A 20,086-nucleotide genomic window follows, 5' to 3' on the forward strand; every position below is an offset into this window, starting at 1 on the left:
GCTCATGGGACTAAAATCCACCGTCACTCCTCTCACAAAGCTTATATAAGACTCCTCTTTCCTATCATACCTCACTGCATTTGTGTAGAACTCTCTCACGAGTGTTGCATTTATTCTTGCAGTGACCGAATTGGTGAAGAGCTCCCATCTTCTCTTTTCTACCTTCTCTGTGATTTCGGGACACTCAATTTTCTTGACTTGAAAGCATAGCTTATATATGATCTCCTTATCAGCCATCCATCCAAATTGGAGTGCATGATAAAAAGTTCTAAACTTCTTTTCATCGAAAGGGCGTTGCTTCATAGGCTCTTTCCCCTTTCTTCTTTTAGAGCTTGATGATGCCATGAGTGACTTTTGAAAAGTGAAGGTGTTGAGGTTAGTGATGAGTGGTGGAATTCGGTTGGGTTTGGATAGGGTGTGGCTTGGAGAGTTGTACTTCGAGAGTGAGAAGTTTGAAGAAGGGGTTGCTGGAATGTGAAGGGAAGTACGGACTAGAACTCACTTATATAGGAAAATGATGAGTGAATGAAAGGTGTCGATTGATGGGGTGGTTGTGTGATGGACGGATGGGGTTTAGCATGGGATGAGCACAAGGATCATCATCTTAATGATGGGGTTGGTTCAGTTTTCAAGCTTGTTCTCCTTCTAATGTTGCATGGCAACAATTTCCAATGCAATCCCCTTGAAGACACGTGTATAGTCTTCTCTTTTTGTGGTGGCCGAACCCTTTAATTGCCCCATCAATTCTCCAACAAAATAAAAGAAATGTGATTAAAAGAAAACTTGTGGAAAGTGGCGGCAAAATTAAAAGAATAACTACTTTTTAAAGTTTTTGTTTCTAACTACTAAGTGCTGTTCATGAGTGCACACCAACTGACTAACTTAACATCCATGTATGTAACATTGGCAACACCAAACTTAGTTTGGTGCCATGTGGTGTAAAAGATTTGTTCAAGGCCCCTAAGAGTGACATGATATGGGTTACATTTATGTTCTCTTAGTGTGCCTTGAACACCAAACTTGTTCCTCACTATATGTTGCACAAAAGGATTCATTCAAGTGCATGTCAAGTTGAGTTAAAATCCCTGAACCTTGCTTTATTAACTACTCTTAAAAGCATGTAAAACATGGGTTGCCTCCCATGAAGCACTTCTTTAGCTTCACTAGCTTGACGTTCTGCCTTTGTCATGGTGGTTGGTAATGCTTCAGATCTTCCCCTCTTGCAGTAAACCTATATCCATTGGCTTCATCAATGATCTCCACATGTTCTAGGGAGAGAACTTTGTTGATGGTGAAAACCTTAGGTAACTGAGATGGGATGGTGGAAAGATGAGGTGGGATATCTAGGAAGTAAGCTGAGATCACTTTATCCCCTGGAGAGAAATCTTCTGTAGAGATCTTTTTATTCCTCCATCTCCTTGGTACTTTCTTCTTTGTTTCTTTTGCTGTTATCCTGCTCTTTGTGGTCTCTTTTCCTAGGGAGATTTTATTGCTGGTCTCATATGATTCTAGTGGTTTTGGCTCCACTTGAGTTTCCTTTAGCTGTGACAGCTGCTGATTCTCTTGTTCATCACCCAAAGGAATTCCAGGGTGTATAGCTTGTGCTTCAATGCTTTTTTCTCCTACCATTGCTCTGTCATGCTCTGCCCTTAGTTCTTCGCCTTTCTGACTTGCTTCTTGTGAGGGTTTGAAGACGTTGAAGGTGAGTTGTTCGTCATGTATCCTCAGTATTAGCTCTCTCGCTCCACATCTATGAGCGCTCTGGCTGTAGCTAAGAATGGTCTTCCCAATATGATTGGGTGAAGGTGACTTTTTTCTATTTCCAGTATGACAAAGTCTGTGGGAAGGAAGTAGTTCCCAACCCTCACCAGCACGTTTTCAACCACTCCAATTGCTTGTTTTTGAGTTTTGTCTGCCAGCCTGATGAGTACGTCTGTGGGCATCAGCTCATTGATTTGCAGCCTCTTCATAAGGGATAAAGGCATTAAGTTGATGCTTGCTCCCAGATCACAGAGTCCTTTGTCAAACATTGTTTCTCCTATGGCACAGGGGATGTGAAAACTCCCAGGGTCCTTCCTTTTTGTAGGCAGCTATGGTTGAATGAGAGCACTGCACTCCTTGTTCATCACTATGGTTTGTCCTCCCTTGAGTGAACTTTTCCTGGTCAGCAGCTCCTTCATATACTTGATGTATGAGGGCATTTGTTGGAGAGCCTTGATGAATGGTATGTTTACATGAAGGGATGCAAATATGTCAAGAAACCTTGAGTATATTCTCTTCTCTACACCACCATTTAGTAATTGGGGAAAGGGTGCATAGAGCCTCAGCAACTCTTTCTGCGTAATTGTGGTTTCCTGAGGATTCTCTTCCTGCTTTCCTGTTGATGTATCTTCATATTGTTCTGATGGTTTGTTCAGCTCTTCCTCAGTCTCCTTATCACTTATAGTAACCATCTTGCAATCTTCCCATCTGACTTTCTTTGCTTCGGATTTTTCTCTGTGTTACTTGGGAAGCTATCAGTAGGTTTGGGAATCTTCTCAGATACGTATCCCACTTGAAATTCCAGCCTCTTGATGGTGTCTCCCTGATTCTTGATATTGGCTCGCACCTCCTCTTTGAACACCTTGTTATCTTGAATTTCCTTGCATATGCCTTCAAGTAGGGTTTCAATCCTGGAGAGTCTATCTTCAGATGATGGTGAGTTGAGATTGGAGGGGTGAGAAGGGCCATTTTGACTTTGGTATGGATGTTGAGGTGTGTTGTTAGGTGGGTGCTGATATGATCTCTGTGTGGAATGTTGGTGAGTTGCATTGTTGCTGGGGTTGTGGCGTCTCTGATCCTGGCCTTGATCCTGTTGATTTCTCCACCCAAAGTTTGGGTGGTTTCTGCAACCAGGATTATATGTTTTGGAGTATGGGTCATGTTGCTGCCTAGGTGAATTCCCAATGTAGTTGGCTTATTCCTGATCACCCTCTGCTTCTTCATTCACTCCTTCTTGGGTTGCTGCTGAAGTGGTGATTGCTGCTACTTGATTCCTCTCCATCTTCTTGGTGAGGTAAGCTAATTGCTTGGTAATCATCTTGTTTTGAGCTAGCAGTGCATCCATATTGTTCAGCTCTATCACTCCTCTAGTGTTGCCCCTTTCAAAAGTATAGAAGTAGTCATTCTCTGCTACAGTCTCAATGACATCTATGGCTTATTCAATGGTCTTCTTCTTGTTCAGAGATCCCCCGGATGAGTGATCTACTGCCTTCTTTGATTCTTATGAAAGGCCTTCATAGAAAATGTGCAACTGCACCCATTCATTGAACATATCTGGCGGGCATCTTCTTGTCAAGTCTTTAAACCTCTTCCATGCTTCATATAGAGTCTCACCATCCTGCTGCCAGAATGTTTGTACCTCAGCTTTCAACCTGTTGATCCGTTGAGGAGGATAGAATCTTGCCAAGAACTTGTTCACTACATCTTCCCAGGTTGCTAAACTCTCCTTTGGAAAGGATTCCAGCCATTTAGATGCTTTCTCCTTGAGCGAGAAGGGAAACAGAAGTAGTCTATAGGTGTCAGGATGAACACCATTAGACTTCACAGTCTCTTGCTTCCCTCCTTAATCTAAGGAAGGTCCTCTCAAGTTCAGAATCAAAGGAAGTTGAAGCCCCGCTTCTTCTACCTGTCATACAACCAACAAAGCAAAAGCAAGAGAGATAGATGCAGACAGTAATTTCTACAGAAATGCTGTTAGTGTGAGTGATGTAATATATCAAACAGTTAGTGGGTTAGTGACTAAATTGTAAACAACTAAGAAAATGGGTAGGGGAAAGGGAAGAAAATAGCTAAACAGAAGGTAAATTACTCAAATGAACTTAAATCAAACAAAATAAAAACAAATGCTCAATCTAGTTATCCACCAATTTAACCATTGTTGATACAAAATCAATCCCCGGCAACGGCGCCATAAACTTGATGCATGAAAACTTGTCCTTTTACAAATCTCCCTCGGCAAGTATACCGAATTGTCGTCAAGTAAAAACTCACAATAGAGTGAGGTCGAATCCCACAGGGATTGATTGGTCAAGCAACTTTAATTGGAAGAATGTTCTAGTTGAGCTAAGCAGAAATTGGGTTGAGAATTGCAGGAAATTAAATGGAGGGAAAGTAAATTGCAAAAAATAAATGATGGAAGGTAAATTGCAGAATCTTAAATGGGGAAGGGGAGTTTAGCATGAAAGTAAATAGCAGAAAGTAAAGAGAATAGGTAAGATCAAAAATAGGGAGTTCATTGGGCATAGGAGATGTTGCATTCTTCGGATCAAGTTCATCTTCATCTCTTCCTCAATCAATGCATTCATTGATCTCCTTGGCAATCTTAAGCGATTGAATTCCAATTCCTTGGTAATTCAATCTCTCAAATTAGATCAATAGCCAATTCCTTGGTCTAATTGCTCATGAGAAGAGATGAAGTGTGGTCACTGATTATACCACATGTATTTCCAAATCAAAGTATTGGGAGAATTATATGTCACCATATCCGCCCAAACCCCAATTTGGTCCAACATGAGAAAGCGATTCTAGCATTATCTCTTCAATCCTCTTCCAAGGTTCAGAAGAGATCCAAGTATGAATAGCTTCTTTTCCAAGATAACTACTCAATTGGATGAAGATTGAAAGCTTTCTAGTAAAATCAAGAGAAAAGAGAGAAGAAGGATAATGAAAACTATTATTGATCCATCAAATTACAACAGAGCTCCCTAGCCCAATGAAAGGGGTTTACTTGTTCATAGCTCTGGGAATGAAAAGCATAGATGGAGAGTACATTATGAGAATTAAACTAAAAGTTGCAGAGAAAGTAAAATACAGAGAGTAATTCTAATAATGCCAAAAGCTCCTCTTTCTAGTTCAAAGTTCTCCCTATTTATACTATTCTTCTGATCTTCTAGTTGGCTCCTCAAGTATTGGATATGGACCTTTAGATCTTGAGTTGAAGCAGTTATCTTCTTCAGTGGGCTTAGCTTTACTTGCAGAGAGAAAGTGTGAAGTAGGCAGCGATTCTAGCTTAGGACGTTAGTGGCGTTAACGTTAAGTGAAAGTGTGGGTTCGAGAACATTAGTGACAATCACCTTTTTCACTAACGTTCCTAACCCAAGGATGCTCCACGTTAACTTCAACGTTAGTGGCATCAACGTGACCACTAACGTTGCCTCTTGGTCCTTCGCACACGTTATTGGGACTTACTTTTTCCAATAACGTTGAGAATCCTCCTTTCTCCCTATGTTAGAGTTCACGTTAGTGTGGCTAACGTGACCTTTAACGTAGGCTTGCCACATCTTCGAGAACGTTAGTGACACTTACCTTTGTCACTAATGTTCCAAAATGCCCCTACTTCCCACGTTAGAGTACGCGTTAACTAGGTTAACGTGGCTTCTAACGTGGTATTGCTAGCCATCTCCAACGTTAGTGACAAAGGTGAGTGTCACTAACGTTGGCTTCATTTTCTTCTTCCACGTTAACTACCACGTTAATGTAGTTAACGTGGTAATTAATGTGGGCTATGCTGGCTTCGAGGACGTTATTGGCGATTACTTTTCTCATTAACGTTGCAAGCTAGCTCTCCTTCCACGTTAGAGGTCACGTTAGTTAGACTAATGTGGCTGCTAACGTGGTTCTTCCTTGCTTCCTTTGTCCTAAAATCAAGCAATAAAGTGCATCAAAGTTCTAGTCCAATTTATGAGACATGCATCATCCAATTTGTCATTCAATTCATGCATAATTCTCATGAATTCATATAAAAATCACAATGTTAGCTTGAATCAAGATGTAAGTGAAATTCTACCCAAAACTTGCTTATTTCCTAAGAAAGTGCATGAAACTACCCTAAAACCATAAAGAAGAGGTTAGTGAAACTGGCCAAAATGCCCTGGCATCAGTGCACCAGGCACACTTCCTGTGCCACTCCCGTGCAACTCTTTGTTCACTTTTATTTTTTTCACGCACACCCATATAATGCATATGCGTCTGTGACGATTGTGCGTCGTGTGCTCTCTTTTTTTTATATATAGCTTGAGGTGTTCGGTTCCACAGTGGATTGTCTCCCACCTAGCACTTTTAGTTAAAGTCCTTAAGTTGGACATGTGGTGAGCTCCTTGTCATGGTGGTTTGTGCTTGTACTGGTCCAGGAATCTCCACCAATGTTTGTAATTCCAATGGCTACCGGGATTCCAAACTAGGCGCATAACGCCTTCGAGCAAGTTGAAGCAAGTGACAAGGCCCCAGGAGTGTTGATTGCGAGAATGAATTCCAGGGTCCCAAACCTTGCTTTTACACCCGTCTTCTTGTGGATCACCATTGTTCCCACCGGGTTGCAAGCAATCTGAATCTCATAGAGACATCCAAACAACCTTCTAGACCCATTCAATTGAGCTCTACACCAATTCTTGCAGTTCACTTTGGAGAATGCAACCATATTGAACCTTGCTTGACAAATCTCACCACTAACCATCTTCCTCTTACTCTTAATGCCACAAAGAGCTCTAAGTTGACCAACCGTCTCCAGTAGCCCATATTCAAGTGGGAACGTAAAGATTAAGGATATGAATTTTACCCACTTGAATGTTGTATTGGATTGTAATGGCTTTGGGAGAGGTTTTGCAAGCTCCACTCCCTTGTGTTCTTCTTTGAATTCTTCCACTTTTTTGCAGGCTTCCTCAATTTCAACCTCTTCCTCTTGGTAGCCATCTTCTAATTCAATCTCTTCTTCATTGCTTACCAAGGGCATGGGAGGTTGTGCATCTTCCTCCTTTGTGGATGCATCTTCCTCCTTTGTTTTTGCATCTTCCTCTTCTTCCATGTGTGAGAATGGAAAGTTCTCTAATTCACTAAAGTATGAACTCCTTTGATTGATTTCCTCACTTTCTTCTATAGGATCTTGTATTATATCTCTTGGGAAGGAATTTGCTTGCTCCTCTTCCTGTGGTTTGATAATCGACTGCACATGCTTCTCTACATTTTTGACACTTGTCTTTATATCATGTAAGAATTCTTTCATGGGAAGCTCAAGATCTGATGGTATTTGAGATGAATAAGAAGGAGGTGGCTCTTGATATGAATAAGAAGGAGATGATGGTTCTTGATAGGTGTAAAAAGAGGATGGTTCTTAGTATGAATAGGTAGATAGTGGCTCTTGATATGGGTAGAAAGATGATGGTTCTTGATATGGATAGAGAGGTGGTGGTTCTTGGTATGGATATGGAGATGGTGGTTCTTGATAGTTGGAACATGGAGTATTGAAGTTTCTTTGGTTTTGACTTTGCCAACCAAAATTCGGATAGTTCCCCCATTCATAATGATATGGATCACTACTCGGGTATGAGTAGTAACCCAGACGATCTCTCTCCATTATTTTTCCTTAGCACAAAACACCAAATAGAATTAAACGCACCATGTGGTAAACAGGAAAGTAAAGAAGAAATAACAGAATTCTAAAAATTAAAATAAGAAAAATTAAAATAAAACTAACTAAAAGATAACAAACTTAATTACAAAAATTAAGAAAAATTACTAGTATTAAATTATTAGGGAATTTGTTGAGAGACAAGTTTCCGTGCATCAATACCTTACATGAGTAAGGGTCGATCCCACGAGGATTGATGGATTAAGCAACAATAGTGTTTGATAAGCTTAGTTAGACAAACAAAAATTGGTGTTGAGAAGCAATATAAAAGACATTAAACATTATCAAGAATATTGAAGAAAGGCAAGTAAATACTTTGGGAAGAAAATATGGAGAAGATAGTTAAGGCTTCAGAGTTATCTATTTTTCTGGATTAATTTTTCTTACTAACTATTTTAACCATGTAGGATTTAATTTATGGCAAACTATATGTGACTAGACCCTAATTCCTTAGACCTTCCTAGTCTCCTATAAAATTCATCAACAGCCAATTCCTTGGTCAATTAATTCCAATTAGAGGGTGATGATCAAATTCCAGTTTATATACCACAAAAACTCTAACTACCCAAAAATAAAAGGATTATATGTCACGTATCCCGTTAAATCCAGATAATTAAAATTTAGGAGAATATGTTTTCAAGCTGTTGTTCAAGTAAAGAGCTTTTCCAAGTTATACAAGAACTCAAATAGAAAGAGGGTCATACTTCTGTTCCACCCAAATTCATAAAATAAAAAGCAAAAACAATTCTTAAATCATAAATCCATACATGAATTAAAATAGAAAAAGCAATTAAATTAATCCATAGAAGTAGACAGAGCTCCTAACCTTAACAGTGGAGGTTTAGTTGCTCATGGTAAAGAGAAAATAAGGATTCAGGTAAAATATACTGAATTCCAATATGATGGATCTTAATCCCCCAGAGTTCCCTAATGGAATCCCCTTTTTATAACTAATCCTAATTAATAAAAAAATCTAAAATTAAAATAATATCTTTTCCTATTTAAAAATCAAATTTGAATTTAAATTAGAATTAATTATAGCAATCCATAAGTCTTCAATTGATGGATGGGGACCACTTGATTTCGTCACTCTGCAGCCTCTGATCTGTGCTTTCTGGGCTAAAAATTGGGTCAAAAACGGCATAGAAATCGCCCCCAGCGTTTTCTGCACGTGGCGCATATCACGCGTGTCGGTCACGCGTACGCGTCGATGGTCTTCTTCGCGAGTCACGCGGACGCGTCGGTCACGCGCACGCGTCGTCATGGAAAGCTCCAAATCACGCGCACGCATCTGTCACGCATACGCGTCGCTCCTCGCTGCCATCTCCTTTGCTTCTTATGCTGCAGAAACTCCATCAAATCCAGGCAAATGCTACCTAATATAAACAGTATTGCACAAAACTCAAAATAGCATCCATAGTGGATAAAATATAATTAATTCTTGATTAAACTCAACAAATTACATGCAAATTCACTAGGAAAATATAGGAAAGATGCTCACGCATCAGCTGTGCGTACGCACAGGTAGTTGTGCGCACGCACACGTTTCTGAGCTTACTCCTTTGATTTCTCTTGCTTCCTCCTCTTTGCATACTCTTCTTCTGTTTTCTCCAATCCATTCCTACCTTACATACTTGAAAGCACTCACCAAAAATATCAAGGCATCGAATGGAAGAAAAATGGAATAAAATAGATTAAATTAAGTATAAAAAAGCATATTTTCATGATCAAGCACAAATTGGAAGGAGAGATCAAAAGCATGCTATTCAAGGGAATAAGTGTGAGTTTATATGATGAAAATCCATTCAATTCTAACCAAAAATCATCATCAAATATGGATTCATCAATAAGTAGGCTCAACATTGGTTTACAAAGGATAATGAAAAGGTTAAGGCCATATGGGTATGTAAGCTCAGTGAAACAAGGCCTCAATCATATAAGTGCACGCATACATCAAACAATGGAAATATAGAATTAAGCAAGACAAAGATCACACTTTTAGAGAGAAAAATACACAGCAAAAATAAAATATTGGTTGATAAAATGCAACCAATCAAATAGGCTCAAAATCTCACTGGTTTTGTGTGTTCGAGCTCTAACCATGTTCCAATATAATATTTCTTCAAACAAGTTTAATAAAAATTTTAATTCAAATTAGTGAAATGCTATAAAATAGTTTCTTGGAAAAGAAATTATTACTTCAACCAAGCAGTAGTAGAATATGCACAAAATCTAACAAACATGCGATCAAACATGCAAAAGCAACAACTAATTTAACAAAGAAAATTAAACATTGGTGTTGAGAAGAAAATAACTTACCCATGAATGTTGGTATCGACCTCCCCACACTTAAAGATTTCACCGTCCTCGGTGCATGCAAAGATGTGCAAGTGGATGGGTTGTTACAACTGATGATTTTCTCTAAAGATTGTGCAGATGGACTTGTTCGTTGCCCCCATTGAAAAGTTTTTTTCCTTTCTCTTCTCGGTGCCATCCTGAAAGAAGAGAAAAAGAAGAAAAGTAACCCAGAAATAAAGATAAGAAAATATATAAAGTATGGGTGGGTGCCAAATAATGAGGGTCTCAATTACATGGTAGCTACAACATGCAAGTGAGAAAATAGTAGAAGCAAATGGCATATCAATAGTGCAAAAATTGCAACAATGGGGAAGAGAGAGCGGGTCATGAAAGACAATATAAGTTCATATCAATGCAAAAGAAATACAAGTGTCATAGAAGATTAGCATCGACTTAAATAATATCACCCAATTAGAATAAAACAAGTCACGAAGCACCAGAATAATGCAAGAGATATTCAACAGTTGAGCAAAAAAATTCAACACCAAAGAAAAAATATCAAATTTAGAAAAGAAAATAAAAAATGCACAAAATTAAAATGCAATGAGTGAAAGTATGCAAATGCAATAAGGAAAATAGAATGAAAGAGAATAAGAATGAGAAGTTAAAGAAATGAAGAAGAAGAAAGTAAGAAAGGAGGAAGAACGAAGGAGAAATGAGAGGAGAAAGAAGTAAGAAATGAAAAACAGGACGCGTCACGCGCGCATGCATGCGTACGCGTGAAAAACTGAATTAGCCATGCGACGCGTAAGCGTCGCCCATGCGTAGGCGTGGGTGGCCGAAAATGAACACTGATGCGCGAGCGTCGGTCACGCGTACACGTGACTACTCGCCTGTTTCCAGCACAGTGGCAGCCCAACTCTCTGTTTAATTCACTATTAACGCTGATTTTCATGCCCACGCGTACGTGTTGGTTTTCTTGTGCGCCAGACACCCCTTCCGCGTCGTTCCAGCACAACTCTCTGTTTATTTTATTAAGATTACACAATGACATATGATGCATGCGCGTCATCGACGCTTACGCGTCGAGTGCAAAATTTTTTTTAATAAACCAGAAATTAATAAGCAACTAAACCATAAATTGAAAGAAATAAACATAAGGGTTAAGTACTGAAATCGTCCCTAAGGTAAGGGGTGAAAATCAAATTCGTCTCCGACCTTTTTCTATTATTAAAATCATCCCGAACGTTTAATACACTTTAAAATTGTCCTTCCCCCCTGAAAACAAAATTTTTGGACACTTTTGCCCTTTAGCCGTTACTGTAAGTTAGAGGTTTTAATAAATAAAGTTAATTTATTTGTTTATTTATTTATTTATATAAAGTTCTGATTTGGGGAGGGTTGGGATTAAATCAGAGAAGTCATCCCTAACTAACGAGACAGAGAAGGAGGAAGGGCTTTCGAAGGTGAGTGGAGCCATGGCTGCCGAGAGCTCACGGTCGTGCCGGAGTCGGTCGTCTGCGCAGAAGAGGGAGCTTGTGTGTGGACATGGAGAGAGATCCGTGCTTAGGATTTCGGGAACGAAGAACAACCCTGGGCGACAATTTTGGGGGTATGTCTACTATGAGGTTAGGGTTTTAAGTTTCTGTAGGTAGGTGATGGCAAGGTATTGTTTGTTCTGGGCTCTGACTCTGAAGGGTTGTTACAGATCCAGGAGGAGTGTGATTTCTTCCTTTGGGCAGACCCAGAAGCAGAGAGTGAGGATCCCCATGTTGCAAAGACGAAGAGAAAAGTTGCTGCTCTGAAAGCAAAAGTGAGAGACATTGAGTGGAAGTTCAAGGTTGCTGCAGTGTTAGGGATTTCTGGATGGGTTGTTTTGTTTTGCTTCTGGTCGCAGATTTGGTTCAATCAGAGGGAGGGGGTAGCGTGTGTGATGCCATTGAACTATGGTTGATGAAATTAGGGGAGAATTTAGTGTTCAGTTTGTATTTCTTTGATTGGGTCTGAGTTATGTAAATTGAGATGTACTGGGTCTTGCTGAACATCTGGGTTTAGTTTAGGGTTTTGCTGATTAATTTTGTGAGTGTAATGATCTCCTTGTAATTTGACAATTAATTGGAATGGAAAATTTATATTTTAGCAAGGAAATTGTGACTGAATTGTTCTGTTAATCAACTCTGTAACATATCAACTCAAATAAGAAAATTCATTAAACAGAACCAGCATAATATCAGGCAGAACACAGTCTAGTGTAATTCAGTAATAAGCATAGGAAAATAACACCAAATGGTGGATACCATCAATTCCATTACATGGAGACTAAACAAAATATAGTCCAAGACACTCAAAAAAACTACTGCAACTTTGTTGCTCACTAAGAAAGATTAATCATAAGCCATGTTGTCTAGTTTTCAAAAAACCAAAAGAAAAGTGTCACAAACATTGTCTCAAACCAAGCAACAGTACATTAATTATAGCACAAAAGACAAATTTTCAGAACAGTCTAAAGTTTTCCCCAAAGTCTTGGTGGAAGTTTGGCCATGAGCTTCAGCTTTCTAGGAGATACATGCAGTGGAATTCTGTGACTAAAGGAGACAGGCCTGGCTGGTTGGCTGGAGCTGGCTGCACCCTTCTCCTTTGGTGCTGGTGGTTCTTGTGTAAGGCTTCTAGTGGGCTTTCTGTTGGACCTAGTAGAGGATGATGTGGGCTTGGACCTGGAATGGGTTAAGTTGGATTGAGAAGAGGTGGTAGCTGGTTGGGGCTGAGATGCTGCTCTAGACCTGGTGGACCTCCTTAAACCTCAACTTGCAGATGACATGTCAGGCTGGGATGAAGCCTTAAATCTGGCTTTAGGTTTGATAGATGAAGGCTTCCTTCCTCCTCTGGTCCTTTTGCTAGCAACTTGCCTTGGTTGTTGGGCCTGAAAGACATTAAAGAATTCAGTTGATAGAAAAATGAAACTGTAACCCTAACATACATGCAGTTGATGATATACACACACTTACATCCAGGGATGGCTTCTTTCATCCTCCCCTCTTATGTCCAGATTCACCACAGTTTGAGCACCTTTGGATTTGTCCCCTCCTAGACAAGTGGGACTGGCTACTGGTGCACGAAATTGTGTATGTCAATGTCAATATTACTATTTCTCACAAATTCGCACAACTAACCAGCAAGTGCACTGGGTCGTCCAAGTAATACCTTACGTGAGTAAGGGTCGAATCCAACGGAGATTGTTTGCTTGAAGCAATCTATGGTTATTTTGTAATTCTTAGTCAGGATATCAATTATATTTATCAGTTTGAATTGCGAAAAATAAAAGAGCATGAAATAAATACTTGTTCTGCAGTAATGGAGAATATGTTGGAGTTTTGGAGATGCTTTGTCTTCTGAATCTCTGCTTTCCCCTGTCTTCTTCTTCACACACGCAAGGTCTTCCTATGGCAAGCTGTATGTTGGTGGATCACTGTTGTCAATGGCTACTATCCGTCCTCTCAGTGAAAATAGTCCAGGTGTGCTGTCACCGCCCGGCTAATCATCTGTCGGTTCTCACTCATGCTGGAATAGGATCCGTTGGTCTTTTTGCGTCTTTTACTATGCCCAACCTTTGTGAGTTTGAAGCTTGTCACAGTCATTCAATCCCTGAATCCTACTCGGAATACCACAAACAAGGTTTAGACTTTCCAGATTCTCAAGAATGCTGCCAATGAATTCTAGCTTATACCACGAAGATTTTGATTAAGGAATCCAAGAGACATTCATTCAATCGAAGGTAGAACGGGAGTGGTTGTCAGGTACGCGTTCATAGATTGAGAATGGTGATGAGTGTCACGGATCATCACGTTCATCATATTGAAGTGCGAATGAACATCTTAGATAGAAACAAGCGTGATGAATGAAAAACAGAAATACTTGCATTAATTCATTGAGACACAGCAGAGCTCCTCTTCCCCAACAATGGAGTTTAGAGACTCATGCCATCAAGGAGTACAAAGTTCAGATCTAAAATGTCATGAGGTACAAAATAAGTCTCTAAAAGTTGTTTAAATAATAAACTAGTAACCTAGGTTTACAGAAAATGAGTAAACTAAGATGGATAGTGCAAAAATCCACTTCTGGGGCCCACTTGGTGTGTGATGGGGCTGAGACTTAAGCTTCTCACGTGCCTGGGCTGTTTCTGGAGTTGAACGCCAGGTTGTAACCTGTTTCTGGCGTTGAACTCCAACTTGTAACTTGTTTCTGGCGCTGAACGCCAGACTGCAACATGGAACTGGCGTTGAACACCAGTTGACGTCGACTATCCTTGGGCAAAGTATGGACTATTATATATTTATAGAAAGCCCTGGATGTCTACGTTCCAACCCAATTGGAAGCGCGCCAATTGGACTCCTGTAGCTCCAGAAAATCCATTCCGAGTGTAGAGAGGTCAGAATCCAACAGCATCAGCAGTCCTTTTTCAGCCTGAATCAGATTTTTGCTCAGCTCCCTCAATTTCAGCAAGAAAATACATGAAATTACAGAAAAACACACAAAATCATAGTAAAGTCCAGAAATGTGATTTTTATTTAAAAATTAATAAAAATATAATAAAAAGTGACTAAAACATATTAAAAACTACCTAAAAATAATGCCAAAAAGCGTATAAATTATCCGCTCATCACAACACCAAAATTAAATTGTTGCTTGTCCCCAAGCAACTAAAAACAAAGTAGGATAAAAAGAAGAGAATATACAATGAATTTCTAAAAACATCTATGAAGATCAGTCTTAGTTAGATGAGCGGGGCTATTGGCATCTCACTTTATCTTTTGAAGTTCAGAATGATTGGTATCTATAGGAACTCAGAATTCAGATAGTGTTATTGATTCTTCTAGTTCAGTATGTTGATTCTTGAACACAGCTACTTTATGAGTCTTGGCCGTGGCCCTAAGCACTCTATTTTCCCGTATTACCACCGAATACATACATGCCACAGACACATAACTGGGTGAACCTTTTCAGATTGTGACTTAGCTTTGCTTAAGTCCCCAATTAGAGGTGTTCAGGGTTCTTAAGCACACTCTATTTTTGCTTTGGACCTCGACTTTAACCGCTCAGTCTCAAGTTTTCACTTGACACCTTCACGCCACAAGCACATGGTTAGGGACAGCTTGGTTTAGCCGCTTAGGCCAGGATTTTATTCCTTTAGGCCCTCCTATCCCCTGATGCTCAAAGCCTTGGATCCTTTTTATTACCCTTGCCTTTTGGTTTTAAGGGCTATTGGCTTTTTGCTCTTGCCTTTTGGTTTAAAGAGCTTTTGGCTTTTTCTGCTTGCTTTTTCTTTTTCTTGCTCTCTTTTTTTTCGCATTTTTTTCTGCAAGCTTTGTTCTTCACTGCTTTTTCTTGCTTCAAGAATCATTTTTATGATTTTTCAGATTATCAAATAACATTTCTCCTTTTTCATCATTCTTTCAAGTGCCAACAATTTTAACATTCATAAACAACAAATTCAAAAGACATATGCACTGTTCAAGCATTCCTTCAGAAAACAAAAAGTATTGCCACCACATCAAAATAATTAAACTATTTTAAAATTCGAAATTCATGTACTTCTTTTTCTTTTTCAGAAAACAATTTTCATTTAAGAAAGGTGATGGATTCATAGGACATTCATATCTTTAAGACATAGACACTTAGATACTAGTGATCATATAGTAAAGACACAAACATAATTAAACATGAAGCATAGTAAACGAAAAACAGGAAAATAAGAACAAGGAGATTAAGGAATGGGTCCACCTTAATGAGGGTGGCATCTTCCTCTTCTTGAAGAACCAATGGTGCTCTTGAGCTCCTCTATGTTTCTTCCTTGTCTTTGTTGCTCCTCCCTTATAGCTCTTTGATCTGCAGTCAAATGCTCTACCACTGAACTATGGACCCTTGAGATGAACCTCTCCATCTCTCATGACTCGGAGGTGGAAGCAACTGCCTTCCTTTTCCTCTTTCTAGAGGTCTCTCTGGCCTAGGTGCCATAAATGGTTATGGAAAAACAAAAAGCAACGCTTTTTTCCACACCAAACTTAAAAGGTTTGCTCGTCCTCGACCACAAGAAGATAGAAGGGAGTAGAAGGAGAAGTTTGAATGGGTGGGTATGGAAGGGAAATGGTTTGAATTGGAATGGTGAGGTAGGTGGGGATCCTGTGGGGTCCACAGATCCTGAGGGAATCTTGTGGGGTTCATAGATCCTGTAGAGGATCCTGTGGGGTCCACAGATCAAGTGGGGTCAAGGACTTAACATCCATGCTCCAATTAGGCCTGTAAAACGCCCTTGCTGTGCAATCCTGGCGTTTAACGCCAGACTGCTGCTTGTTTCTGGCGTTAAACGCCCAAATGTAGCCTGTTTCTGGCGTTTAACCCCAGGCAGATGCTTGTTTATGGCATTAAACGCCAGCTTGGTGCTTGTTTCTGGCGTTAAACGCCAGACAGATGCTTGTTTCTGGCGTTTAAACGCTAGACTGCTCTCCTCCAGTGTGTGCTATTTTCAATGCTGCTTTTCATTCTATTTTTTATTTTTCAGTAGTTTTTGTGACTTCACATGATCATCAACCTAATAAATGACGAAATAAAAAAAAGAAAATAAAATAGATATGATTAAATAACATTGGGTTGCCTCCCAACAAGCGCTTTTTTAATGTCAATAGCTTGACAATGAGCTCTCATGGTGCCTCACAGATAATCAGAGCAAGGTTGGAACCTCCCAACACCAAACTTAGAGTTTGGTTGTGGCCTCCCAACACCAAACTTAGAGTTTAAATGTGAGGGTTTTGTTTGACTCTGTATTGAGAGAAGCTTTTCATGCTTCCTCTCCATGGTTACAAAAGGAGAACCTTGTGTCTTATAGTTTGCAATGTCTACAAACCACAGAGCTTCCTGAATAGCAAATAATTGCTCATCCGGAAAGGTTTCAGAGATCTCAGTAGGAGGGAGGGATGCTCCTGCTACTGGTTCTATCTGGGACAGGTGATCAGCTACTTGATTCTCTTGTCCCTTTTCGGTCTCTTATTTCTATATCAAACTCTTGCAGAAGCAACACCCATCTTATGAGCCTGGGCTTTGAATCCTGCTTTGTGAGTAGATATTTAAGAGCAGCATGGTCAGTGTACACAATCACTTTTGATCCTACTAAGCATGATCTAAACTTGTCAATGGCATAAACCACTGCAAGCAGCTCTTTTTCTGTGGTTGTGTAATTTTTTCTGGGCATCATTTAAAATGCGGCTAGCATAATGAATGACATGCAGAAGCTTGTTATGCCTCTGTCCCAGTACTGTACCAATGGCATGGTCACTGGCATCACACATTAGTTCAAATGGTAATGTCCAGTCTGGTGCAGAAATAACTGGTGCTGTGACCAGCTTAGCTTTCAGAGTTTCAAACGCCTGCAGACACTCTGTGTCAAACATAAATGGCGTGTCAACAGCTAGCAGAATGCTCAGAGGTTTTGCAATTTTTGAAAAATCCTTTATAAACATCCTATAGAATCCTACATGCCCCAGAAAGCTTCTGATTGCCTTAACATTGGTGGGTGGTGGTAATTTTTCAATTACCTCTACCTTAGCTTGATCCACCTCTATTCCCTTGTTCGAAATTTTATGCCCAAGGACAATTTATTCAGTCACCATAAAGTGACATTTTTCCCAATTTAGAACCAGGTTAGTCTCTTGGCATCTTTTCAGAACAAGTGCTAGATGAGATGCGGGTTGGTTTGACCTCTTCAGTCAAGCCAAGCTTTTTGATGGTGGATGCAGGGATTAGGTTGATGGTTACCCCAAGATCACATAAAGCTGTCTCGGTGCAATTACCCTCTAATATGCATGGTATCATAAAGCTCCCGGGATCTTTAAGCTTTTCTGAGAAGCTTTTCAGAATGACTGTACTGCATTCTTCAGTGAGGAGAACTCTTTCGGTTTCTCTCCAGTCCTTCTTATGACTTAAGATATCTTTCATGAACTTGGAATAAGAGGGTATTTGCTCAAGTGCCTTTGCAAACGGAATCTTTATTTCAAGAGTCCTGAGATAGTCTACAAAGCGAGCAAATTGCTTATCCTGCTCCTCTTGGCGGAGTTTTTGAGGATAAGGTATCTTGGCTTTGTACTCCTTAATCTTGGTTGCTGCAGGTTTATTTCCTACAGAAGTGGTTGGGAAAGCCTTTTTAGAGAGGTTGTTATCAGCACTTGTGTGTGTCTGATCCATCACTGGTGTTTGAATGCCAGGGTTGGAAGCTTGATTGGTGTTGGACGCCAACTTCCTACCTGTTTCTGGCATTTCAACGCCAGAGTTATTCATCTCTGGGCTCTTACTGTCCTCAGAGGGATTTTGGATAGTATTTTGCTCATCCTCTATCAGTTGTTCTTTTCTTGGCTTTCTGCTGCTCTGAAGTGAGGTATTTAATGTTTTCCCACTTCTTAATTGAACTGCTTGGCACTCTTCTGTTATTTGTTTCGATAACTGATGTTTTGTTTGCTTCAACTGTACTTCCATATTCATATTAGCCATTCTTTTGTCTTGTAGTATCTCTTTGAATTTGGCTAGCTGTTTGGTTAGAAAATCTAATTGCTGATTGAATTCAGTAACTTGTTCTGCAGGACTGAGTTCAGCAGTTACTGTTTTAGCCTCTTCTTTCTTGGAAGACTCACTACTTAGGTACTGATGACATGTCATCATGTCATGTTTTTCTATGCCTTTTTCCTTTGTTTTCAATAGGTTTTATGCACTTTCTTGAGCCATAAGCAAGCCAAGTGGGTAGATTTTCATGCTTCCTTTGATTTAATCAACCATGTATGAATTCATGCTATTTCATGAGGTTTTATGCTAAAATTGTCACATATTATGAAAGAATGAATATCTCATGATTTTGAGCATAGCTTTGATGTGATTGGTTGATTAATGGTCCCATCAATCACACAACTCATTTCACACCCCTCAACACAACTTCACCACAACACATTCACGTCACCAGAATTACTCTCAACCTTCATCCCTTGTATTTACAGATGAGGAATACCTTGAAGCCATTGAAATACAGAGAAAACTAGTGGAAATACACACAAAATCCCCATCTTGGAAAGAATTCGTATTCAAGAAGATGAATGAGTCCTCAGAGCAATCAAGGGGGGACTTAGAACCATCAAACAGTGAAGATGAAGACCAATTTGTGAGTGAGGAAGTGGAAAAACAAGATGAGGAGGCTACTGCATCAAGTGAACTTTCAATAAAGAATGAGGAGGTTGAAAATGAAACTACACTTGAGGTGACAAAAGAACCTGAACACTCACAACCCCCACAAACTTCCATGAACCACTCAAGGCTTTCAGAGCTTGAGTCCAAGCTCGAAAAATATGCGAAAGAAGCACAAATATTCGAAAAAAGGCAAGAGGCTGTCTTCAAAAATATGAATGAAGAAGTAGAGAAAATAAGGAGGAGCTTAGAACCACTGAGCAAGAAAAATGAAGGCCAATTGATGAGTGTAAAAGAGGAAGTGGAGGAGCAAGAAAGTGAAGAAGTCATTCCAAACTCAAGTGAAGCAGAAAAGTACATAAAGGAGGAGTTCATGGAACCACCAATACAAGAGGCCCTAATTGAAGAAATCACTCCAATAATCACACAGCAACCATGTCTTGACATCCAAGAAGTGAAGGCATTTAACAAAAGCACCAAGAAGAGGATTGTGACCAAGACACCAAGGACAACGTTCATGAGAAAGTCAACTGCAAACAATCCTCCCCCTGATCCAGCAAGCAAGATCAATCAAGCCAATTTCACAAGGAAGCTTGCTGAGGAGAGACCAAGACAAGGGGCACTAGCTGAAACTTCTCCTCCTTTGAAGTCATTTCTCTTAACAAATTGGAAGAAAAGGAAGAAAGTAAAGAACAGGTAGACAGTAGGTACAATTCTTCTCCTTGCTTCGTTTAAATTTCAATAAATTGGCATATGATTACATTCTAAGTTTGGTGTTGCCCTGCAACAAACTGTTTTCCATTTTCATGGATGATTGCATCAATTTTACATGAAAGTGACACACCAAGATTCTAAGTTTGGTGTGCCACCTATTTTTCTATGCAAACCAGTCCAGCAACATCACTTGTCTGCATAATCATATTGCCTTTTACAGTGTTATTTTTCTTCTTAGTTGGATAATTTTTATTTTCCCTTTGTTTCATTTATTTACTTGTTTTTAATGCTTTCCTTCATTAACTGTTATTGTTAATACATCACCAAGACATCCTTATTCATAACAGACTCTTCATTTGGTGATTGTATTTAACATATAACAGTTTCTTTTGTTTAGTTTTAGTTCAAATAAAT

At 39.5% G+C, this 20,086-nt stretch overlaps 1 protein-coding gene across 1 annotated transcript in view; it reads right to left on the reverse strand.

Annotated features, from left to right (window-relative positions):
- Positions 12,536-20,086, reverse strand: part of LOC107620669 — a 9,670-nt gene continuing 2,119 nt past the window's right edge. The window contains exons 4-5 of the mRNA XM_016322799.1: positions 12,748-12,847; positions 12,536-12,662 (exon numbers count right to left, since the gene is read on the reverse strand). Coding sequence (XP_016178285.1) covers positions 12,536-12,662; positions 12,748-12,847 — 227 coding nt within the window. The remainder of the gene's footprint in view (positions 12,663-12,747; positions 12,848-20,086) is intronic.

Source organism: Arachis ipaensis, chromosome B10 (assembly GCF_000816755.2).
Source record: "Arachis ipaensis cultivar K30076 chromosome B10, Araip1.1, whole genome shotgun sequence".
Classification (NCBI taxonomy): domain Eukaryota; kingdom Viridiplantae; phylum Streptophyta; class Magnoliopsida; order Fabales; family Fabaceae; genus Arachis; species Arachis ipaensis.